Genomic DNA, 23,251 nt, shown 5'->3' with positions numbered 1-23,251 from the left:
GAAAGACTTGACGGAGAATAAATCTCAAACACATCAACATTGAACATGTTACTCTCAAATCTGGTGTAGACTTAAAAAAGTAAACTATGACAATATATGATCCAGCAATCAGAATTTACTCGATCGCCAAATTTGAATTGTTTAAAATTTAAACCCATCAGGAACTCATCATACTACACAATCTAGTTAGCATTACCTTACAAAAATAGAGGAGACGAACTTACTTGATAAGGATGGTCTTTGGTTCAGTGAAGACTCTCAGCGCCTATAAGGACACGGTTAGCTTCTATTAAGAAATCTTAGATGGAGTCTTACATATTCTCCGAATTCCCTTCCATACCCTGAAGCCTTCTTGCCGCCAAATGGGGCTTGAATGTTCATGACACTGATACAGTTGATACCAACAACACCAGAATCAATTCGTTGAGATACTCTCAATGCACGATTGATATCCTTTGTGAACACGCCTGCCATTAGTCCGTATTCTGTATCATTTGCCAACGAGACCACCTCCTCTTCCGTATCAAAAGATTTAATCACAGCAACTGGACCAAATACTTCGTTTCTATAGATCTCAGCATCGTCCTTTGGATTAAGAAAAACTGTAGGTTCAATAAAGCACCCGACATCTCCGATTCTGTTCCCACCAACTACCAGATCTGCCTCCTTCTTTCCACGCATTATCATTCCTTGAACTCTTTCAAATGAAGGTGAATCTGCAAGGGGACCATATTTTGTTTCTGGTATTTGAGGATCTCCAAAACCTGTAGCAGCGGCTTTCATACGCTCTGTGTATTGCTTAATAAATTCGTTGGCAATTGACTTTTGTACGTAAATACGAGATGATGCCACGCAGACCTGTCCACTGCGGGCAAGTATACCATTGAGAGTCCTGCATATACCAATTAATATTGGTCACAAACCTTCTTTGTAAGACAACTCACCAATCTACAGCATTCTTCAAATCGGCATCATCAAATACCACAGCTGGGCTTTTACCGCCTGTCCAAAATGCAGATTAAGCGAAGAATTCTCTTGAGAAAAGATTGAATAATAGAGAAATATAAACCGACCTAGTTCGAGAGTCACGCGTTTGAGATTACTCTCAGCAGCCGCTACTTGTATTTTTTTACCAGTTGCTATGCTTCCCGTGAAGCTAATCTGGATGTTTGATGAAGAGAGTTAGCAATGATATACTGCGAAAAAAAATTTATATTGAGGGACTCCCGTTTACCTTTCTGACCCGCATATGTCTGGCAAGAAGCGCCCCTGTGCTGCCGTCGCCGGTTAAGACCTGTACAACTCCAGGAGGAAATCCCGCCTCTTCAAATAAAGGTCCAACAGCTAGTGAGCCAAGGGGGCTTTTTTCTGACGGTTTTATTATAAGCACGTTGCCAGTTGCCAGGCAAGGCGCCGCCTTGATAAACAGCGATGCCACAGGGGAGTTAAATGGATTGATAGCAGCGCATACACTGATGGGGAAATTGGATTAGTTATATATTCTCCTGACTTTGCCAAACCCATTAATATTTACCCTAATGGTTCATGGCGAACCAGTTTCACAAATCCGTCGTCAGCAGGGTAATAATCTCCTCGCATCTTATCGGTCCAGCCGGCTAGATAGTAGCCTTGAGTAAGTAATGTTCACAACGAATATCATAGAATGTGTACAGACCATAATAAAGGAGGCAATTTCTGATATAGCCCTTTTCTCTTGTCGGGATCAAAGATACTGGATTTCCGGTTGTCAACGAGTCAAGTCGGAGTATCATCGGGAGGCGTTTATCGAGAAGGTCTGCCAGACGGTAAAAACACTCTGCTCGTTGCGACGCAGTAAATGATGCCCATGGGCCATTGAAAGCAGTTTCAGCATTTGTTACAGCGAGATCGACGTCGTATGCATCAGCGATGGGAATTTCTGTTGCGACTAATGTATCATCTTTAGGGTTGTATATGGAAAGTGTTTGTTGAGAATGTGATTCCGTATACGCGCCATTGATGTAAAGCTTTCTGAAGGATATTGGAATAGGAAGCCCAATTAAAGCGTCACTCATTGTGATATTCTGATATCGGATTCTGGGTATTGCTGTTTTGGGAATCGGGCGAATTAGACCGGATTGAAGAGCAAAACCTAGATAGATGAAAGGGCGGCCTTCAACAGTATAGATAAATGCCTTTTAAGAAATAGAATAATTTATAAGAAGAAACCTTTATTTATTTTTCAAAATATTGAAAACGTTTTGGGTCAGATGGAATGAAGACCAGCGTGACGTATTCCGATGACCCTAATAAGGGTTTGGTTCGGCATCTTGATCATGCTCTAAACGCCGAAGAAGCCGAACAGTTACAGCCACTTACAATGACTCTGGACTCAAGTGATTTATATCAGTGGTTGTTCATGATTAATTGGTCGCTCGAAAACTACTACTCACTTAAAATCCAATTCATTATGGCCATCCAGACAATGAATGCCGTTGTATTTCGCGGGCCATTCAACATTTCCGTTGAAAGAAAAGCAAAGCCTCAAATAAAACAACAGACTGATGCAATTGTACGTGTCAAATCAGCAGGAATATGTGGAAGGTGTGTTCAAAGAGCCAAATCAATTGATGATTTTTTGTCGCTTACTTATCGTCCTAAAATCAGCGAGCTTCACATGTATCGCGGCCACCAGAAAACTGGTACGGGACATATAATGGTAAGTGGCGCATTTATATCTGTCCAAGCATAAAATTAACTTTGTGTGTAATATCATATAGGGCCATGAATTTGTTGGAACTGTTGAGCAAGTGGGCGGCAAAGTCATTGACTTCCAGCCTGGCGACTCCGTTGTAGCTATATTTTCACCAGTCTGGTAACTGAAGCTTTCAATATTCTGTTTCGAGCATCAATATGGAAGTGGCTAATCAGAATTATTTTATATCAGTATGAAATGTTGGTATTGTGTGAGAGGACTTACCAATCGATGTGTCGAAGGAACGGCTTTTGGCACCCAACAGCTGGACGGAGGCCAGGCTGAGTTCGTTCGTGTTCCTTTTGCAGATGGCACATTACAGCGTGTCCCTCCGGAATTGGACGACCGACTTTTAATTATGATGTGTGATATATTCCCGACAGGTTACTACGGCGCCAGTCGCGCAATCGAAGGACTTTGCAATCAGCTTGAGTCGCCGTTGACCAGTTTCTCTCAGAAGGCTACCAATGGGTTTTCTAAGAATACACCAGCTACCTCAGAAGACACGTTAGGTAAATCTAAATTACTCTTTGATCAGACAATTGTGGTTCTAGGATGTGGACCGGTGGGAATTTGTGCAATCGCAACGATCCTATCCAAAGGAGTAAGGAGGATCTACGCTGTTGACAGCGTCGAAGATCGCCTGAAAGAAGCAGAGCAATTGGGTGCGACTTCCCTCAAACTTGGACAAGATGATATCGAGGAAACAATAATGGCTGTTACAGATGGTCGAGGGGCAGATGCAGTTGTCGAAGTAGTCGGAAATCAAGACGCTCTTCGTTCTGCGTTCAATTTACTACGGCCCTGCGGGATACTGTCTTCTGTGGGTTTCCATCAATCAGAGCTACCTTTCACGGGGCTTGATTGTTACTTGAAGAACATCACGTAAGTATCCATCATAATGTTATTTAAGGGGATAAGATTGTTGACTGAAGTACGGCTGCAGTGTGAACTTTGGTCGTGTCCCTGTACGGACTGTATTCAATGACGCCCTTGAGTGTCTCAAACAAAACGAAGCTAAATTGAAAACTTACGTTTCTCATGAGTTGGACCTGAAGGACGCTTCGGAAGGCTTTGCGATGTTTGCACAGCACAAGGCTAGGAAGGTTATCCTTCGAGTATGAATGTATCTATCAACAGGATAGCATATTGAGGTCAAAAGCTGTGCTTTTATAGTTGATAGATGAATTAGAATTTATTCCAAATGCCAATCAGACTCTGAATCTCATATGCGTCACTAACTCAAAATCTAAATTATAAAGGTAACTTTTCATTTGACATTTAATTATGCTCTATTGAGGAAAAGATTGATAATGTTAGAGAAGAATAATTTTAATGCAATAACAGAATATGAACAAGATGTTTAAACTTTATCGGCCCGGTGTATGATTTTGTAGAGGGAAATGCCGAGAGGCCGAGCGTCCTCCACTTTAAGATGTGATAAAGGGTTTTAAGACGCCGAACTGAAAGCAGATTTCCATTGATCCGAAGGTGCCCCAGAAATTGATGGAGGTAACTTTCGGTGACTCAACATATTACAACCCCTGATTGTAAGGATTCGTAACTCTCCCCGGTGCCCCCACCCCCCCAAGATACATAATATTCTCCAGACTCCCCCGCATTTTTTATTCCCCCAGGTCCATAAACAATTCGATAGATATACTTCGTATACTAGTATTCACCATGGTACTATCGCTTTCTGCCTTTCACATTCTAGTAAGCGTCTTTTTTCTTTGGATAGAAAACTTGCAACAGAAACCACAGCTAAATTCTAATTTCAGATTGTGGGCTTTGTCGCTCTGGGTAGTCTGACCTACGGCTACTGCTCCAGCATCATCTCGACCACGCTTGGACAGCCTTCTTTCCTTGCCTACTTTGCTCTAGACACCCGTCCAAACGCCTCCCAACTAGAAGGCGCCATCAATGGCCTATTTCAGGCTGGTGGTTTGTTTGGGTCTCTTTCGTGTATAGGGTCTGCTGATATGCTGGGCCGCAAGAAAGCGATCTTCATTGCAGCCCTGGTTAGTCTTATTGGTGGTGCTTTGCAAGCGGGCAGTGTGCATATTGCTATGTACTTGGTTTTCCGGTTTATTACAGGGCTGGGTGTTGGTAAGCGACCTCCCTTTTCTTGGCTAGTTCGACTATATGTCAATTGCTATATTTCGTGACTGTAATCCAGACTAAATGTTCTTTCTAGGAGCATTGCTTGCTCTCGTTCCATTGTATCAATCAGAGATCGCACCTCCACAGATCCGCGGCTTCCTAGTCGGGACTCATGGCGTGATGATATGCATTGGATATGCACTTGCTAGTTGGATTGGTCTCGGTTTCTATTTTGTTGACCTACCAGGATCACAATGGCGACTCCCACTAGCAATCCAATGCCTGCCACCGCTTTTGCTCGCATGCGGAATATTCTTTCTCCCCGAATCCCCTAGGTGGCTGATCAATAGCGACCAAATTGAGGATGCACTAGTCGCTTTCAAGGCTATTCACACGGAACCATCGGCTTCTAACGCTGATGTTTCCACTTCGGTCATGGAGGAATTTAATAATCTTCGTTCCCTTATATATCAAGAAAGACAGGATAAACATACCTTTGCTGATCTATTCTACGACCCATCCATGCGCAAGAGATGCCTTATCGGGTTCTGTGTATTGTTTGCATGTCAAGGAACTGCAACTCTGGTAATTAACAGTCAGTCTTCTCTACTCATCACTGACATCGTATACCTTTTCTAACTCAACCCAGACTACGGACCATCATTATACGCCGGCCTCGGCTTCAGCACTGTCCCCCAACTCCTAATCCAAAGTGGCTGGATCAGCGTGTGCCCCATTGGCAACTTTCTCAACTCCCTTATCGTGGACAAAATCGGGCGCACCCGTCTATTAATGGCCGGATTTGCCGGCGTAATCGTCGCGCTCGTTGGCGAATGCATCAGTCTAAGCATTTATCAAAAATCGGGAAACTCGAATACAGCAGCAGCTAGTGCCGCAGTATTCTTTCTCTTCTTGCATATCACCTGCTTCTCTCTTACCTGCGACGCCACCTCCTACATCTATGCATCTGAGATCTTCCCAACTCCTGTTCGCGCAAAGGGGCTGGCGGTTTCCGTCTCTGGGCTTTTCGTGGCGACAATTATATTCCTGCAATGTGCTCCGACGGCATTTGCTCAGATTGGATGGAGGTATTATACGGTGTTTATTGCTTGTACGGCTGTGAGTTTTGTGTTTGTTTGGCTATATTGTCCAGAGGTATGTCTATAACAATTACCCGCTCGCTCCTCTTTTTCTACCAGTCGCATTGGTGTGTTTGTTAACAGGATTTGATGAACTATAGACCCGACAACGCTCCCTAGAAGACATTGCGCATTTATTCAACCAGCCCGAGGACTTGGATAATACCACCAAGAAGATTACTGAGGAGGTTGAAAGTGTTTGAGGGGATTCTGTGAGGTGCCAGTCATTTAATGAGTAAATTGGTGCTATTCTATCGAAAACTAAGCATGAGAAAGGAATCTTCAAAGCAATTTCTGGTGTCTTGACTGGGTTTCGACAACCCGCCTGAGCTACCCGAACTGTCACAACTTGTAATAATACTTACTAAAGCTATGAAGATCTCATTTTCAGTGGGCGTTAAGAGGCTTGATAGGGGTTTAAGCCCCTAATTCCTTCTACTACCTATTTCAAACTAGTGCCTAGTGTTTCAATGTATAAACAAATTCCTCGCGTTAAGCCACTTATATGCGTAGGGGTTGGGGGAATTATAGAGACTAGTAGATGGAATACAGAGAAGAAGACAACGAAAAGGATGTGTAGCCTACGGGCCGTCTATTTCTGGCTGTGGTTGGCCCGTGGGATTATTGTTATAGCAGCTGCAGGATGGAATCTTATGTACACAAGCAGCAGAGTGGCTAGTTATTTCTTGGTAATATGACATCCCTAGGTAGCAGCTGCCATATCCTATATCAGAGGGATCGAGGGAATTCTTTCTTGTGCATCGAAGTCCATAATCCAAATTTCAAATGTTACTAAGGGAATTGCTCCCACTATCTTAGCCAAGAAATTAGTCCACTCAAGTTCTGGGGGAATTGTTACCTGGAGAAATGCGAGCCGATGGTGGGTCCTATCTAGATAAGGTTAGGTATATAATCTGATTTTCCTATTTAGGCAACGGCCATTCTCTCTTCGGAGAGGTGAGAGAAATATAAATCAAACATTATTCCCTGACTCTCTTCTGATAATTAATTATTGATTATTGAGTATTATGGAATGCATATAAAGCTCTCTTATCATTATTATTCTTCGACCACATTCAACTCATTCAACCAAAAGCCTGCCACTCGCCTCAAACGGTAGATACATTCTGAGAGAACCAATTTTCTCTAGATTAATAAAAAATAAAGAATAAAGAAAAAAACTGAAACAATGTCAAACAAAGGGGTTGAATTTCCAATTGAACCCAAGATTGGTTCGGCCTTGCGCACGTTCTTCTACTCGCAGTTGTTCGTCACACCGCGCTATCCAGAAGAACCCTTCACAAATCAGACGGTAATCGTCAGCGGTGCAAACGCAGGGCTTGGGCTCGAAGCTGCGCGCCACTTCTACCGACTCAACTGTGCCCGCTTAATCCTCTCAGTGCGCAGCCCCGCCAAAGGGGAGATTGCAAAGGAGGACATTGTCAGGAGCGTTAAGCATCGCAAAGACCCCGATGCTATCGAGGTCTGGCCGCTGGATCTCTCCAGCACTACTTCGACACTCGAGTTTGCTGAGCGCGTCAAGACCGAATTGCCGCGTGTCGACGTTGTCGTCGAGAACGCTGGCATCAACACCAATGTCTGGACGCTGTGCGAGGGGTTTGAGCAAACCGTCCAGGTGAACGTGCTTAACACCTTCTTGCTCGCCCTATCACTGCTCCCTAAGCTCAATGAAACAAATAAATTTTTCGTCGGATCACAACCGCATCTTGTCATTGTCAGCTCTGAGGCACACCGTCTGACCAAATTTCCCGAGATCAACGCTCCGGATTTGTACGCCAAGTTGAATGACGAGACATCCTTCAGCCAGCAACCCAGGTAAGGATTACATTTTGAGATCTTATGGAAACCCCCCCAAAAACTTATATTAATGTCTGATGGGGAATATCTAAAAGGTACCAGGCGACCAAGCTCCTTGAGCTCCTCCTCACACGTGAAATAGTCTTCCGGCTTCAGTCCAAGTCCAACACAGACACTGTTCCGCCCGTCATAATTAATATTGTGAACCCTGGCCTGTGCACATCTACACTTGGCCGTAGTGATATCAAACCTCCTCTAGCCGTCCGTATCCTACGCAGTATTCTCGACCGCAAGGCCGAGGTTGGCGCTAGAACGTTTGTGCTTGCAGCCTCTGCCCCCGCAACTTCGCACGGCGAGTTCCAGAGCGATGGGGCAAACCAAGAAGTCGAGTCGTGGATCTATACCGACGTTGGACGCAGGGTGCAGAAGACGGCGTACGAGCAGACACTCAAGATTCTTGAGGAGAGGAAGCCTGGCATTGCTCAAGCCGCAGGGCTATGATATGGAATTCAGTCAGCTCGGCAGTGCTATTAAATAATAGTCTATAATCGACTTATATAACTCTATAAATTAAAACTTCTTTATAAATACGGCATCATTAATATAAAAAGACTCATTAGATTGCTTCTCTATACATGGCCTTTAAGCTAGCAAAAAAGCTCAAGTCGAGGTAAATGTGGTCTTTCGCATGTATATAACTGCAATTCAATGATATTTACGAGCTAAGGAATACAGTATTAGGCGTAGTTCCTTTAAATATGATCTCTAAACAGAGCGCATTACCCTGGGAAGATATTGTCTCAATAATCGATTCCCATTCACATATTTCTAGATTTTTGCACGCAAGCTTCCATTTCAAAGCATCACTAAGCACCTAGTAGTTCGTGTATAAGCCTAGACTCATCCATATCATAGATTTGAGTCAACGGGACGTAGTATTAAATCAATATATGTGTAGCTTTATACTGGTCCAACAAGATATTTATATCGGAAAACTGTATTCCAGAGAATTTTGAAGAGTTTCTTTTCCTTTCCATGACTGTTCTTGCCGTTCTATTGCAGAATGTGAGCTGACCGCTTTCTTCTAAAATCATGCGTTCTATGGCTCATAACCGACCCTAGCCAATTTGAGATGTTGTTAAGGAATATCTAATTTTATATGCACTATATGCTATATATATTATGTACTATACTACTACCACGCACTAATCAGGTAGGGTAGATTTACTGCTATGGCAGGCACACTAGCAGGTCGCTCAGCTTGTCCAACACCACAGCCTGCTGGGTGGCATTCCCATCCCGCTTGTCAGTGTTGCCCACCGAGACAGCCACGTAACAACCAGCGGTGTCGACGACCGCAGTCTCCGTCGGCAGGCGTGTGCTGCCGCATGTCTCCACATCGGCACCCGAGATCAGGGGAACGGCCGTGTAGATGCGCGAAAGCACGAAGCTGAACTGGTCGGCGCTGTTGCAGCTGTCGTTGCTGACGGCCGGGAAGTTGACGTTCAGCCAGATGTCGGGCGGCAGGTAAGGAGGTGCCCCCGATGCGATTAGATGGTCTGTCAGGGTGGTCGCGAGCTCCGCGTACACCTGGCTGTACAGTGGTGTAGGCGACACATTCCACGCGGTCTGCGAGCCCGTATCTCCCGAGAATGCAATCGCAGGAATACCACTCTCTACGGCTGAGACGGCGGCACCAACCGTGCCGGAGAAGAGCACGGTCAGAGCCAGGTTGTTGCCCACGTTAGGGCCCGTCACGGCGAGGTCGGGCACGCCGTCGAAGAACTTGGTCGACAGATTCTGGATGCCGTACTGGATCGAGGTGGCCGGGTACGAGTTGACGTAGTTGAAGCGCGGCTGTGAGGCGTTATAGCCATACGCGGGGCTGCCCACGGGGCAGCTGTCAAACTCGCACGCCTCGGTCAAGACGGTGGGAGTACGAGTGCTTGAGCCTGCAAGTGTCAGGAAAAATGTCTATGTTGATAATCGAATTAAGCACATACCGGTACCGCTTTCGTTTTCGGCTGGGGCAGAAATCACCACGGAGTGACCAGCGGCGGTCAGAGCGCTGTACAGCGAGCGAATGTTGACCTCTGCCCATCCGTCATCATTAGAGGAGATGATATCGATGGCCTGAGAAGCCAGGGGGAGCAGAAGCGTCGCGGTGAGAGCGAAGAAATGCATGGCGGACTTTCTTATAAATTATCCTTATCCTCCAGCATGTCTCTGTCTCTGGCTTGCTGCGAGGTTGCCTTCAGGAACGGCTCCTGTCATGATCATTTATAGTTATGCATTTATGCATGTACGGCCGAGGGATCGACATCGACACGCGTCCTTCGGGCTGGCCAATTGGGGCAGGTGGTATTCCACGTGCGAGGCACGACATCAGCTGACCTTATCCTATCACAGTCTACGTAAAATGAAGAAGGGGATTTACATTTACAATACGAATTAAGATGGGTTGTAGGTTGTAGGTTGTTTTCAAAGCAATTCGATTCTTATTTAATCTAAGACCTGCATCTCTTATTACAGACTCAGGAAATCAAACCGAGAGATGAAAATGAAACATTGAAGTAGTAAAAAGAAATACACTTTAGTCATTAAATAACCGCTCAAACGCCGAAGTCACAATCCATCCATCGGAAGCATGACCCCAAGTTTTTCGTCCATTATGAAAAAATCATGTTACATCCAGGGGTTCGTATCACATGAGATAGCGCGTGGTGGTGGTGATTTAGTCGACCTCCTCCATGGTGCTCTCGCCAGTGGCCTCGGCGGCGGGCGCTTCCTCGGACGCCTCCTCGGCGGTCTCAACATCTTCGTCGACGTTCAGGCCGAGAGAGACGAGCTTGTGGATGCGCTCGGCGAAGCTGGCGGGCTCGTCGATGGTGAAGCCGGAGACGAGGAGCGAGGTCTCGAAGAGCAGCTGGGTGATGGACTTGACAGTGCGGTCGTTCTCGCCATCGGCCTCGACCTTCTTCTTAAGCTCCTTGATGATGGCGGACTTGGGGGAGATTTCGAAGGTCTTCTTGGAAGCCATGTATGAGCTCATGGAAGTGTCACGGAGAGCCTGGGCCTTCATGATACGTTCCATGTTGGCGGACCAGCCAAACTGGCCAGTACGGATGGCACAAGGAGCGCCGACGAGCTTGTGAGAGACAACAACCTTCTCGACCTTGTCGCCGAGGATGTTCTTGAGGCTCTTGGCAAGGCTCTCGTACTCCTTCTCTTCCTTTTCGCGCTCGGCCTTCTCCTCGTCGGTCTCCTCGAGCTCGAAGTCCTTGGTGATGTCGACAAGCTTCTTGCCGTCGAACTCCTTCAACTGAGTGAAGGCGTACTCGTCAATGGGGTCAACAAGGAAAAGCACCTCGAAGTTCTTCTGCTTGAGGGTGTCAAGGAAGGGAGACTTCTGAACGGCCTTGAGAGACTCGCCAGTGATGTAGTAGATTTGCTTCTGGTGCTCCTGCATACGGGTGACGTAGTCGGCGAGAGAGGTGATCTCATCACCGGACTTGGTGGAGTTGTAACGGAGGAGCTTGGCCAAGGACTGGCGGTTCTGGGAGTCCTCGTGGATACCGAGCTTGATGTTCTTGCTGAAGGCACTGTAGAACTTGTCGAATTGCTCACGGTCCTCAGCGATTTCGTTGAAGAGCTCGAGGGTCTTCTTGACAATGTTCTTCTTGATGACCTTCATGATCTTGTTCTGCTGAAGAGTCTCACGAGACAAGTTGAGTGGAAGATCCTCAGAGTCGACAACACCCTTGATGAAGCTGAGCCATTCGGGGATGAGGTCGGTAGCATCGTCAGTGATGAAGACACGACGGACGTACAGCTTGATGTTGTTCTTGGTCTTCTTAGTCTCGAACAAATCAAAAGGAGCACGCTTGGGGACGAAGAGGATGGCACGGAACTCGAGCTGACCCTCGACGGAGAAGTGCTTGACAGCGAGGTGGTCCTCCCAGTCGTTGGAGAGGGACTTGTAGAAAGAGGCATATTCTTCCTGGGTGATATCGGCAGGGTTGCGAGTCCAGATGGGCTTGGTCTTGTTAAGCTCCTCTTCCTCGATCTTGGACTCCTTGATCTTCTTGGTCTTCTTTTCCTTCTTCTCCTCTTCTTCATCATCAACCTCCTCGATCTTGGCCTTCTTCTCCTCATCCTCTTCAGCCTTCTCTTCCTCGGCATCCTCATCAGGGACCTCCTTCTCGGTCTCCTTCAGGACGTGGAGGTAGATGGGGTAGGAGATGAATTCGGAGTGCTTCTTGACAACCTCCTTGATCTTGCTCTCATTGAGGTAGTCGGTCTGCTCATCCTTGATGTGGAGGATGATCTTGGAGCCACGGCCGAGCTGCTCACCCTCAGTATCGGGGGAGAGGGTGAAGGTACCGCCAGCACTGGACTCCCAGATGTACTGCTCGTCGTCATTGTGCTTGGAAATAACGGTGACCTTGTCAGCAACAAGGTAGGCAGAGTAGAAACCGACACCGAACTGGCCGATCATAGAGATATCAGCACCGGCAGTGAGGGCCTCCATGAACTGCTTGGTACCGGAGCGGGCAATGGTACCGAGGTTGTTGATTAAATCCTAAAAAACTATCAGCAATTATTCGATAAATGGGTAACAAGTCTAGAACTTACAGCCTTGGTGAAACCAATACCAGTGTCGCGGATGGTGAGGGTCTTGTTCTCTTTGTCGGGGATAATGTCGATGCGAAGATCCTTGCCCGAATCGAGCTTGGATGGGTCTGAGAGAGACTCATAGCGGATCTTGTCAAGGGCATCGGAGGCGTTGGAGATGAGCTCTCGCAAGAAGATCTCCTTGTTAGAGTAGACGGTGTTGATGATCAGAGACAGAAGCTGAGAGATCTCAGCCTGAAACTCGAAAGTCTCGGACATTTTGAAGATGTGAGGGGATGGAAGGGTATCCTGGAAGCAGGTTGGTTAGTGAGGAGAGCTACCAGGCTGAAATTTTTTCTCGCGGGCGCAGCGTAGCGAGGAGCTTGGGGGAAGAGTCACCTACAAATAAAAAGAGGAAAGGGATATCACAGAGCAGCTAGACAGCTAATCTAGCAACACAGACGGTTGGAGACGAGGCAGAAGAGAGTTTGGGGAGAGAAAAGAAGCGAGCAGGTTGTGTTTGAAGGCTAAAATACCTGGTGGTGGAGGACGACCGGGTTGCCTGCGCTTTCCTGTAGCTTCGAATCGATTCTATTCTACAGGCTGGCGCTAGGTCACATGAAGCTAGCCTGCTTCCAGACATGGTTAGCGGCAAATCAGACCTTCGATGTCTTTCTACTGATTCTCCTATTTTTACCAGGCCCATATCCATGCATGTAAGTATCACCGTTTGCTTTGCTCCTCGGACTTTTGTTCTCGGGTTTGTCTGTGAACTGTTCATGCTGCAATTGGGATATGCTGTGAGCTGCATGCCCTGTGCAAGCTGGAGAACTCCGCACTCTAGAGCCATCTAGAACGACCCACTTGACTGACTCACCTCAACAGGCTTTGCAGCAATTTTCTAGATAGACAACATTGAACTTAGGCTGTCACTACCGTAGAAATTGGTCATCTTGGAATTAATTATCTACTTTACTTCAACACACGCATAATTGCGCATGCGCATACATTACTGTATGGAAGCAGCAAACAAAGTGGCGGCAGATTAGTAGAGCTGAGTTGATGGCGCCGCCGTTGCCAGGGCAGCTACTTAACTCACCACGCTAGGAGCTGAACAGAATCACGATTAAATAAATGCATTCATGATATCTAGATGAGGCTAACTACACTACTACTGTAGCGCAAGTGAAAATCTTCCGATAATGTCCATCGTGTATCAATTGATACTCTCGTAAAAAAAATATCCAGCCCTGTCAAGCTTCAGCTACCAGCTTGGCGTATAGATAGATTTGAGACCGGCTCGATCGACTGGTACTACTTGTCTTGCTTTGATCAGGATGGAGTGGCAGTGTGGAGACACGAATTGAGGTTAAAGAAGAGAGAGAATGGTGACCCCGTCGAATGATTATGTCCCGCGCCAGCGTTGTTTCATGTCGTAATAGATATCGTCGTATATAATCATAAGAAACGCGTATTGATGGAGAGCTTTTGGTGTCCAGTACCGATCAAAACCGTGGCAACATGCATTGTGCGACAGTGGGTGAAACAAAGTAAAGAAAGTCTAGTCTTGCGAACTGATCCAGTGGAACTGCCATTCGGACAAGCTCTGAGACGGTAAACCCCAGAGCTTTGCCAGCCAGAGCGCCAAACCCCCTACCACGCCGAAGCTCCCGACTACTTGAACAATAATCCAGCCCCGTCGACGCAGGTCGTCGTTCCAACGGACTAGACCAAGAGGATCTTTGGGGTTGAGTTTGGTGAGACGATATTTCCCTGTCTGCCCATTCGACGTGCGGACTAAGACGCCGCCTGCCTTGTCTGTGCCGAACGTCCACGTAGGAAAGCCGGGTGTTTGGTGGATTGGAACGAGGCTACCATCGACAACACATTCGCCTAGTCGCTCCGTCAGCCAGACCGCTCGATCGCCCCGTGCAAGAGCAGCATATCGCTCGCGCTCATTCTGTAAGCTTTGTTGCAGATCCGCGGCCCATTTCGCAAGGCGCACTCGCGCCAATTTCTCCTCGTTCTGGGTATAGTCTGTTACTCGTGCCATCGCATAGCCAGGGGCCCCTTCCAAGGAAAGAAAGTTCGAGGTCAGACCTGGAGATGGGGAGAACCTAGCGGGGCTGATAGAGCGCTGGCGTAAAGTCTTTGGGAAAACGGGCTCTGGTTGATATGGAGGACCTGAGCTTCCGTTTTGAATAATCTTTTTGGCTGCTGAGTGACGCAGCCAGGACATATTATCGCAATCGAATATCTTGTCTATCAAACCACTGAGCTCGGATGGGAATAAAGGCTGGATATAGTCTGGGCTCATCAGGACACTGGCGTCCATATTATCGTCATCACTCGATCGGGCTGAAGAAACTGCAAAAGGGGACTGCGGGGATGAGGCTTCGTGCGAGCCTGAACTCTCGAAGAAGAATGGACGGATACCGCGACCTTCAATGTGCGAATGGAACGACTTTTTGAGATCGGTGATTTGAGAAGCGGAGAGTAAATCGGCTTTGGAGATTAAAGGAATAACGTTGGTAAAATCAGAGAGCTTGTGAATACATTCTACATCAGACGACAGTGTTTCTGAAGTAATGTTAGTCACCGTATAAGTAAATATAGTTAGATGGTTCTGACCTTCTGATATAAGATAAAGTAACACATCAACTTGTGAGCCCCCGTTACCTCCTAGCATATTTTGAAAATCAAGACTAGGGTGTCTCACGGCGGTCACAGCACGGGACAGCTGCTGCCTCATGTATTGAATAATGGTTTCGGTTTGGTTTAGTCGGTTTTTGTTAGATAATACTGTATCAACGAAACACAGATTTCTTTCCAGCACAATCTCGCCAGAGTTTTTACGCCGTCTAAGGACACGCGAGTCCTCGAGATCAGACCACCACGGAGGGTATGGCTTGGTGCTCGCGTAGATCTCCGAAAGGGTAACGGTAGCGGCAGTCCTGGGGTTTGTGGAAGCACGTGGCCGGTGACTCTCATGCAAGGTTGATCTTTCTACCGGGTCAACATGGACTATATCGTCACAGGCTTGGACTATGGACTTGATCAACGATGATTTTCCAGAGCCTGGCCGGGTTAGCTAAATTCCTTGATCGCAGTGACGATGGACTTATTACCTTTGGGCCCGGCTACCAGAAGCTTAAATCTGCCAAAGCCCTTACCTCTATCCGTGAACGGACGTCTACTAGGCATTCGGATACTCGGCATGATAAGTTGAGATGAGCTATCATTTGGCTTATCACCAGTCTCCGGAACCTCATCCTCTTCTTCCCCGCTGGACGCTAACACTTGACTGTTGATTTCGTCCGTGATAGACAGATCATCCAACGGTTTCAGCGATCGGGTAGATGTCGACTTGGGGCTACTGGGCAAGGACGACGGGTCGTCCTGCAGGCCAAACGGCGTCAAGGGACGGGACGGCGCGGCTATGGGCGAGACTCGACCGTGCGAAGCAAGATCGGACCGGTCAACATGGTGCAACAGATCTGATGGCTTGAGCGTCGTGCGGCGTCTGGGTGGTTCGACATCCTTGGGGGTGATATCTCTGACCGGTACACAGCTGTCTGCTGTGATTATTGTTTCCTCGAGGCTCTGAACGCCGTACATGCTCTCTCGCGGAGAGATGCTCTGCCTGGAGGAGATCAGGTCGTCGTCTGTTTCGCGGGCCAGGAAGAAGGTGGTCTGGTTGTCGGCCCACGACGGAACAGGCTGTTCGCACGAGGCGGACTTGCGAGCCGGGGACTGCAGGTAATCGGGGACGACAGGGCGCATAGTGGTGGCATCTGAGCGAGATTATTCGGTGTCTTCTATCGCTCTCGTTATCTGGCGGTGATACAGATGATAATGATGATGTTGATGATAAGGATCACGTGTGGTGGGCGGCTTACCTTCCCCGCATCTAACCTCATTCCCGTACTGTCTCGACTCTAACTGTTATAGTTAACTAGTCTCTGTACTCTACACTAGACTCTATTACTCCTGAATGCTCTCCATTTACCATTTACCATTTACATGCTTACCCGCCGACTGTTGTAATTTATTGGGACTATGTCATAATTGAATGATTGGCCACTTACTGGTAAATGACTCGACCTGGGGTAAGTAAAGCGTCGAGTGTTTGCACTGTTTGCATCGTGGGCACCGGATAAAGGAAATTCACTGCAATTAAGACATTTAAGTCGCCTGCCACAAAGAGTAGTCTACTATTCCATTATTACCAGGGTTACAGCAATATGATAATAATAACAGTAGTAAGAGACTAGGGTGACTACACTAGACCGAACAGGATGCAGCTAGTGCACGCAGCTTCTAGTTGTGTCTCTGGTTTAGCGCTTTTGCCGCTGAATTTGCCTGAATTTGTGTCGGCGCGGGAATTTCCGAGCAAAATTCACATTGGATGGGGCATTATTTAATATTATTGGTAATGGCAATAATCGTATTCTGGTGCTGCCAGGCACGCTCATTTGCATCAATACTGGTGAACAGATGTTTTATTATTATTTTTATTTCCAAGCTCTTCCAGAAGGTACAGGGTAAGCTCTGCAGATGTAGTTACTATTCACGTTTAGTACGTAGCAGCATGCAGGTGATATATTAATGGGCTCAGGCTAGACCCTTCTCCAGCACATGATGACGGCACGATCTCAGCCCATGCCTGCACCCGCATGATCGATCCATGCTGATTATTCGAAGACAAGAAGATATCAAAGGCAGCTCGTCAAGATGCAGCGTTGTCCCACTTCCCAGGGACACCACCCTCGAATAGTATTATAATATTATTCTTCCGGCGACCCCTCCAGGACCCGGCGCCGCCAATCAGCAGCGCGCCAGCGAGTGGAAACAGTTCGGCTGGCTTGATTAGCAGCAGCGTCCTCGGAGAAGCCAAAAGAGTAAAGAGTCTAATTACTTCGAAGAGGGTACGCAGTGCGGTGCCTCCTCCCTGCTGGGTGCGACCCGCCAATCGCACCCGCGAGCCTTCAGCTGCCAACGAAAATTTCCATCTGCCTTCTCCTCACCTGCAACCACCGCCCGTCGCTGTCGCCTCGCAATTAATACCATCATCGCCGTCTCTGCTCGATTTCGAGCCACTGTCCCATGAGACATCGCATTGCCGCCTGCTCGTCGTCTTCTCCCGCAGTGCCACCTGCGGCATCGTCGCCAGCCGCTCTCGGGGCGCCTTCCGAACCCTCACGCAGCCCGCCTCGCTCGACTATCGAAAAGCCAGTGCAATGGCAATGGACCACGACGCTGCTGTCTCCTGGCCGGAGCAGCTGCCTGAGGAGACGCTGATGGCCCCCAGCAATGAAGACGACTTCTCCAGTTTCCTCGAGTTCGGCCTCGATTTCACCGACATGGAGGGGCACAACCCGGCATCGGTCCAGCATCAACGCACAATCCAGCACCCCGATAACCACATCGTCACCTCCATGGCTGAGGACTCGCACGTCAATGCCGACCATGCCGGCCCGCCGCCTCAGTTCGCACCTCACATGGCCATGGGCATTCCGAATAACGGGTCCGTCGACGATCAAGCATTCCACTTTTCACATGAACAACAGCATCAGCAACACCAGCAACATCAGCAACGACAGATGGCCCAACATAACCAGCTCCAGCTGGCGCACCAGCACGCGCAGCATCATCTAGAAAAATACCCTCCCCATTCGGCTCCACATCACTATCCCGAGGGCCAGCATGTTATCCCACCCACGCCAAATAGCATCGAGCTCCATGGCGGCGCTGCACGTTATCCGCAGCGCGTTGATATGGGAAATGAGATCTACGATCGATATAGTCAAATGAACGATGATCAGGTAACACGAATTTCCATATCCCATCTTGGCTCACACAAGTCTCATCAAACCGCACAACAGGCTGCTTTTTACACTCCCTTGGTGTCACCCGCGATGACGCCCTTGGAGACACAGTTTCGGCTCCCTGAATACACGATACCGGGTGAATACTTCACGCCACTGACCTCTCCCGCCCTGGAAGCCCAGAATTCGAATTCAAATGGCTATCCGTTTACGACTCAGCCTCCCACCGCCCAGTCGCAGATGGATGCAGCCGGCATGGTGATGACATCAGCTCCTTCGTCGCCCGCTGTCTTTAGAAGACAACGACGTCGTCCGTCAACTGTGACCCGAGCAGGCGGACGTGCTGCCAAAGCCTCGCCATCTATTCAGCCTAAAAATTGGAGGAAGCAGACGCAACTCATGGCCGATGATCTTGCCGCGGGCTTAGGACAGGAACAAGCTTCCATTCGACCACCGACCAGTGGGGGAAGCTCATTACGCTACAACGGTCACGACAGCTCCCAAGATTCTGTATCACCCGAACCCATCTCAGAGCCGCTGATGCCCCCGCCCGCAGTACCACAGACACGCAAATCCCCGGCTTTCCGGCCCCAGGTCCATGCATCAGATGAAAGTGCTCCAGCTACCCCGGCTACATTGATGAAGATCAGCAATCGGCCGCAACATTCGCAGGAACCTGTTGGCCAGTTTTCTGGCTTTGCTAGCTTAGTCACAGGCGAGCCACAGGATGAGCTTATGGAAGACGTGGTACTGCCTGAGGCAGCGACAACACTGCGACCACGACCGAGCCGAATTGATACGACGGTTACCACGAACGAAACTCAGTCGACTCCTTTGGCCGAGCCCAAGTCTGCAGAACGACCTGTCTCTGGGTCGTTGACGCCAGCGGGAGCGATGCCATCGCCTAGTGGACCAATTGCGAAAAAGTCTGAATCAAAGGCTACTAATGGCCGTAAGAGGCAGAGTGTGAGCTCTTCTCATGTCAGCCCGGCTCTTCGACCACGGATCAGTCCTAGTATTCAACCATTGGTGCGCGGAGATGGTGTGTTTTCCCCCTTCTATTCCAATTACTTTCAAAATAGCTAACTTGATATAATGATGGCAGGCATTACAGGTGAAAACTCGGCATTATACCTTGCGTCTAAATCGAACTATCAGCATATTCTGGACGGCACACTCCTTCCAGGCGTGTCTTATCCCGAGACCCTCGCTGAGAATCTAAGCTCCAAGCGCACAAACCACAAGCTAGCCGAACAAGGCCGTCGCAATCGAATCAATACAGCTCTGAAAGAAATCGAAGCGCTTCTTCCGCCGGGATTCGCTCACCAACACGCTGCCAAGGAGAGCAAAGAAGCCGCTAGCGCTGGCAAAAATGGGGACAAGGAGAAGGAGAAGAATTCTCAACAGACGATCAGCAAAGCCAGCACTGTCGAAATGGCAATTGACTATATCAAATCCCTAAAACAAGAATTGGACGATACAAAGGCTCAGTTGAATCTGGCAGTGTCGAAACTTACAGCCCAGAACTCGAGGTCCCCTAGTGAGGATAGCAAAAGCCAGATCATGAGCAATGCAAATGGCGCAACAGACATCGATTCTACCTAGCTGTTTAGACGCGCGAGTGCTGATCTAGTTCTAACTTGAAATTTTCGTTCTATTTCTTTATATTTTCAGGCACGAAGAGACGAGTTGATGATAATAGAGTGACCCCGCAGCTTGAATACCTCATCATCTGCCACTCTGGTGATGACTTGCTGCGGTCAATGGATAGACGGGCTTATTTCTCTTCATTCGAAACTCCACCTGGACCCGGAACAGCGGTGGTCTCCATTTTCTATTATTTCTTTCTGAACCCTTTCGGACGGTGGGTGGGTGGCCCTGATCTTTTGTTTTGATTACTGGCGTTAGAAGGTCTCTGATATCAGCTTTTATTACTTATTTTGTCCTTCTCTTTCAGGGTGGATTTTTGTATTTATGCAGTTGATGAAATGCTTTTACGTTTACTTCCGGATATCAATGTGGGTGGGTGGGTTTCTGATTTTCGCGTTCTCTTTTCTCTTGCTGTTCTACGAAATTGCTGCTCTCAATACTGCCTGAGCAATCACTCGTCTGACCATTAGGTATGGGATAGATAGGATCGCTTGGTGGCGATTGTACACATTAGTAATAGCAGATGTACATGTATCAAACTATTCATTAATAATTCAATGAATTATGTATGTGACTGGAGATAATACATCCGTAGCAAGTATAAATCGTCAAGGTATGTATCGTATACCAGACGCAACAACAGTGAACAGTGTGTAGGGTATTGAATAGGTATATAACAGCATCTTCATGTAAATATTATTCTGTCCCTCTCCAGCAGCGTCAACAAAAACGCCACACCTAAACACCAATTGAATGCAGCAATAACTCTAGGTCAGGCGGATCTGTCTAAGAGAATAAGCCCTGGATAGGGCAGTGTCACCTTACTAAGATGTTTCATATATTTTGTCTAATATTTTGTTACTCCATTTCGTTTTATTCTATTTTTTATTGAGCAGTTGAGCATGCCTGTTATATTCATGTTTTTATGGTCAGCACTAGAAATTATAAGTCAGCGACTAGAATAACCCTACTTGGCATGGTCCTTGTTCCTTTTCCTTAGCCGTCACATCTATTTATAAGACAACGCTCATCCAATCCATAACACAGAAACCAACAGAACAGACCCAAAAAAAAAGTAACATTAACAATAATAAGTGACACACGTGACAATTACCGAGGTTGTTGCTGCCTTTATCAATTGATTATCGACGCCGTCACCACCTGGAAGCATTCTTACTTGGAGCTCGTCCATACGACATCTGGAATATCGCCATGGCCGCAGGCAAAGCAGGCGGGGTTTCTGCTTCTTTCTCCGAAGCTACCAAGGTTGAGCAGCTGGACTCTCACACATACCGAGTCAATCTCGACAAGGCCTTCTGTATTGGCGCAGGTACTTTAGCTTCCTCCTTTCGTCCCCCTAGCGTTGTCGCTCTCAATCACGATATAAGCACATAAATATGTAACTGCTCTGACCCTCAACTAATTTAGTCCCGAATGGTGGCTACACATCGGCATGCATGCTCGCAGCAGCTAGCAAACACCTCGGGCCCCGCGGTCAGCCCGACACGCTGACCGCACATTTCGAGTATCCAAACCGGACATCGACCGGGCCTGCCATTATCATAATCGAGGATGTCAAGCTTGGCCGCCAACTATCCACCCTCCACCTAACGCTCTATCAAGGCGGCCTTCTCTCTCAAGCGCCATGGATCGACCGCGCCGTGTCCCGCCGCATTATACTCGCCTACACCACCCACACAAACCTACGCACATTCTCCGGTATTTCAATGCCTACAGGCTACGAAGTAACTCCCGCAGCCGAACTCCCATCCGTATCTGACTTTGAAGCTCTAAAGACCAACGGCGCCGACGATGTCTGGGAGGAATCAAAACTTCCCAAGGCATATGTCAATTTGATGCCGTCGCTGGCCAACTGGCGCTTTTACATCCCTAGCAAGGAACCGCTGAGCCCAGGGGTGCTGGATATGTGGATCCGTCTGACGAGCGGCGAGCCCATCACACAAGGCACGCTGGCGTATGTGGTAGACTCATTCCCGCACAACATGCACACGTTCCTGGCGGCGCCGGCTCTGCGTGAGCTTCTGAATGCGCCGCCTGAGCGGTCCAGCGATGCTGAGGTAAAGGATGTCCGGAAAAAAGATCAGCAGCGCGCCGAAATGTGGTTTCCGACTGTGGTGATGAATATAGAGGCCAAGATGGCTCTTCCGGAGGAAGGCACTGAGTGGTTAGCTGTTCGCGTGTCGTCGAAACAAATCAAAGATGGAAAGTTCGATCTCGAGGTGCTTGTGCGGGATGCGGATGGTGAGCTGATTGCGTTGAGCCATCATGTTGCGATGATTCTGAGCATTGAACGGAATACCAGTTCTTCCAAGGCTTCCTTGTAGACTGCTAACCATTATCCTTATCGTTAATAAAGATTGGCTGGCAAATCGTCCAATTAATGGCATTTCTCTTTAAAAAGGAAAAAGAAAAGAAAAAGCTGCAAAAAGACGTGAATCTGGAACCTAAGACCACATATATTAACGTGTGTGATAGAAAATTTTGACCGTCAAAGTGTGGCCAACTGGCGTCGTGCAGGCAGCAGGCAGTATGTCCGGGTGCCCCGGAAGAGTTTGAGGTTTAGAGGGGCTATTTATAGTGGGATTGAGTTTTAGAGAGGACTTTTGTATGCTAGTTTTAGTGCACCCCGGCCTCTTAAGCCGCCAGCGACCCTGAAAGAACCACTAAAACGGCTGTATTGGGGTATAATGCATAAATCAATCTATATTGATGTGTGGAATATTACTCCTAAAACAAGTATCATACCTCTACCCCTTTTACACTAGAATCAAAAGCTTAATCCAGCCAGGCTACGAATCAGAAGTTTACCTTCATGAGTCCATCACAATACCGCACGTAAAAATTTTTTTCTCTATTTGCTCAGAGTACTGCTAGCGGCCTATGGATTCAATCTAAATGTCCAAGTTCGTGATTTGTTTAATCAACTGTATTGGCAATGTTCCGGTAGAGGTCGAGCAGCTCATAGGAGTAACTGTAACATTTAAATATCTGGTAAATTGAGGGCATTTTTCTGTGCTCAACTTTATAAACTCCCACCTCGCACCCTCAGCTCCGTCAGCCCCCAACCACCAATCTTCTATCTCCCTCAAGTTCCCCTACCTCCATTGCCCTGAGGGTTGCCCCGTACCACACCAATATGAAATAGCCACCGTCGGGGATGATGGCGTACGCAAAGAGAATCCGATTCCAACCGATCCATGTGGTGTGCTATAAATCGCGAGGGATATCCAGTGCCACTATGTCCTATTTGGTGCCTTACTGCGTCCCGCTTAACCCTTTTGGTAATTTAGAGTTAAACACAGTCAAATTAAAGACATTCCCAATCCTCTCTATTGGTCGAAGGC

General features: G+C 47.7%; 9 protein-coding genes across 9 annotated transcripts; 5 read left to right on the top strand and 4 right to left on the bottom strand.

Moving 5' to 3' along the window:
- Positions 1-220: 220 nt before the first annotated feature.
- On the bottom strand, positions 221-2,054 carry BGW36DRAFT_447574 (aldehyde dehydrogenase domain-containing protein; the record flags this gene model as incomplete). The annotated part of the gene is made up of 7 exons (XM_046221724.1): positions 221-265; positions 316-892; positions 945-1,002; positions 1,074-1,161; positions 1,235-1,472; positions 1,535-1,616; positions 1,676-2,054. The coding sequence occupies 7 exons, from the start codon at positions 2,052-2,054 to the stop codon at positions 221-223; spliced, it is 1,467 nt and encodes a 488-aa protein (XP_046074451.1).
- Positions 2,055-2,449: 395 nt separating this feature from the next.
- BGW36DRAFT_395773 (chaperonin 10-like protein) lies at positions 2,450-3,858 on the top strand (the record flags this gene model as incomplete). The annotated part of the gene is made up of 6 exons (XM_046218081.1): positions 2,450-2,583; positions 2,647-2,698; positions 2,760-2,854; positions 2,927-3,180; positions 3,247-3,619; positions 3,681-3,858. The coding sequence occupies 6 exons, from the start codon at positions 2,450-2,452 to the stop codon at positions 3,856-3,858; spliced, it is 1,086 nt and encodes a 361-aa protein (XP_046074450.1).
- Positions 3,859-4,417: 559 nt separating this feature from the next.
- BGW36DRAFT_459872 (general substrate transporter) lies at positions 4,418-6,322 on the top strand (the record flags this gene model as incomplete). Its single annotated transcript, XM_046222069.1, has 5 exons — positions 4,418-4,450; positions 4,516-4,843; positions 4,932-5,432; positions 5,487-5,992; positions 6,078-6,322. 5 exons carry the CDS (start codon positions 4,418-4,420, stop codon positions 6,177-6,179), a joined length of 1,470 nt encoding a protein of 489 aa, XP_046074449.1. The 3' UTR covers positions 6,180-6,322.
- Positions 6,323-7,165: 843 nt separating this feature from the next.
- BGW36DRAFT_459871 (uncharacterized protein) lies at positions 7,166-8,295 on the top strand (the record flags this gene model as incomplete). The annotated part of the gene is made up of 2 exons (XM_046222068.1): positions 7,166-7,812; positions 7,890-8,295. The coding sequence occupies 2 exons, from the start codon at positions 7,166-7,168 to the stop codon at positions 8,293-8,295; spliced, it is 1,053 nt and encodes a 350-aa protein (XP_046074448.1).
- Positions 8,296-8,748: 453 nt separating this feature from the next.
- Positions 8,749-10,067, bottom strand: BGW36DRAFT_405938 (acid phosphatase precursor). Its single transcript, XM_046218982.1, has 2 exons — positions 9,798-10,067; positions 8,749-9,746 (listed from the first exon to the last, which is right to left on the bottom strand). Exons 1-2 carry the CDS (start codon positions 9,976-9,978, stop codon positions 9,025-9,027), a joined length of 903 nt encoding a protein of 300 aa, XP_046074447.1. The 5' UTR covers positions 9,979-10,067; the 3' UTR covers positions 8,749-9,024.
- Positions 10,068-10,269: 202 nt separating this feature from the next.
- On the bottom strand, positions 10,270-12,957 carry BGW36DRAFT_374880 (Hsp90 protein-domain-containing protein). The gene is made up of 2 exons (XM_046215714.1): positions 12,430-12,957; positions 10,270-12,376 (listed from the first exon to the last, which is right to left on the bottom strand). Exons 1-2 carry the CDS (start codon positions 12,685-12,687, stop codon positions 10,529-10,531), a joined length of 2,106 nt encoding a protein of 701 aa, XP_046074446.1. The 5' UTR covers positions 12,688-12,957; the 3' UTR covers positions 10,270-10,528.
- Positions 12,958-13,969: 1,012 nt separating this feature from the next.
- On the bottom strand, positions 13,970-16,191 carry BGW36DRAFT_425550 (uncharacterized protein; the record flags this gene model as incomplete). The annotated part of the gene is made up of 3 exons (XM_046220132.1): positions 13,970-14,988; positions 15,040-15,486; positions 15,537-16,191. The coding sequence occupies 3 exons, from the start codon at positions 16,189-16,191 to the stop codon at positions 13,970-13,972; spliced, it is 2,121 nt and encodes a 706-aa protein (XP_046074445.1).
- A 1,457-nt stretch (positions 16,192-17,648) lies between these two features.
- On the top strand, positions 17,649-19,841 carry BGW36DRAFT_357386 (uncharacterized protein; the record flags this gene model as incomplete). The annotated part of the gene is made up of 2 exons (XM_046213869.1): positions 17,649-19,278; positions 19,342-19,841. The coding sequence occupies 2 exons, from the start codon at positions 17,649-17,651 to the stop codon at positions 19,839-19,841; spliced, it is 2,130 nt and encodes a 709-aa protein (XP_046074444.1).
- A 951-nt stretch (positions 19,842-20,792) lies between these two features.
- BGW36DRAFT_374874 (thioesterase family protein) lies at positions 20,793-22,724 on the top strand. The gene is made up of 2 exons (XM_046215713.1): positions 20,793-21,216; positions 21,315-22,724. The coding sequence occupies exons 1-2, from the start codon at positions 21,099-21,101 to the stop codon at positions 22,229-22,231; spliced, it is 1,035 nt and encodes a 344-aa protein (XP_046074443.1). The 5' UTR covers positions 20,793-21,098; the 3' UTR covers positions 22,232-22,724.
- The last annotated feature ends 527 nt before the right edge of the window (positions 22,725-23,251 follow it).

Source organism: Talaromyces proteolyticus (genome assembly GCF_021365285.1).
Source record: "Talaromyces proteolyticus strain PMI_201 chromosome Unknown BGW36scaffold_4, whole genome shotgun sequence".
NCBI classification, from domain to species: Eukaryota; Fungi; Ascomycota; class Eurotiomycetes; order Eurotiales; family Trichocomaceae; genus Talaromyces; species Talaromyces proteolyticus.
The sequence above is the reverse complement of the archived record's forward strand: the minus strand, read 5'-3'. Positions and strand labels throughout refer to the sequence as shown.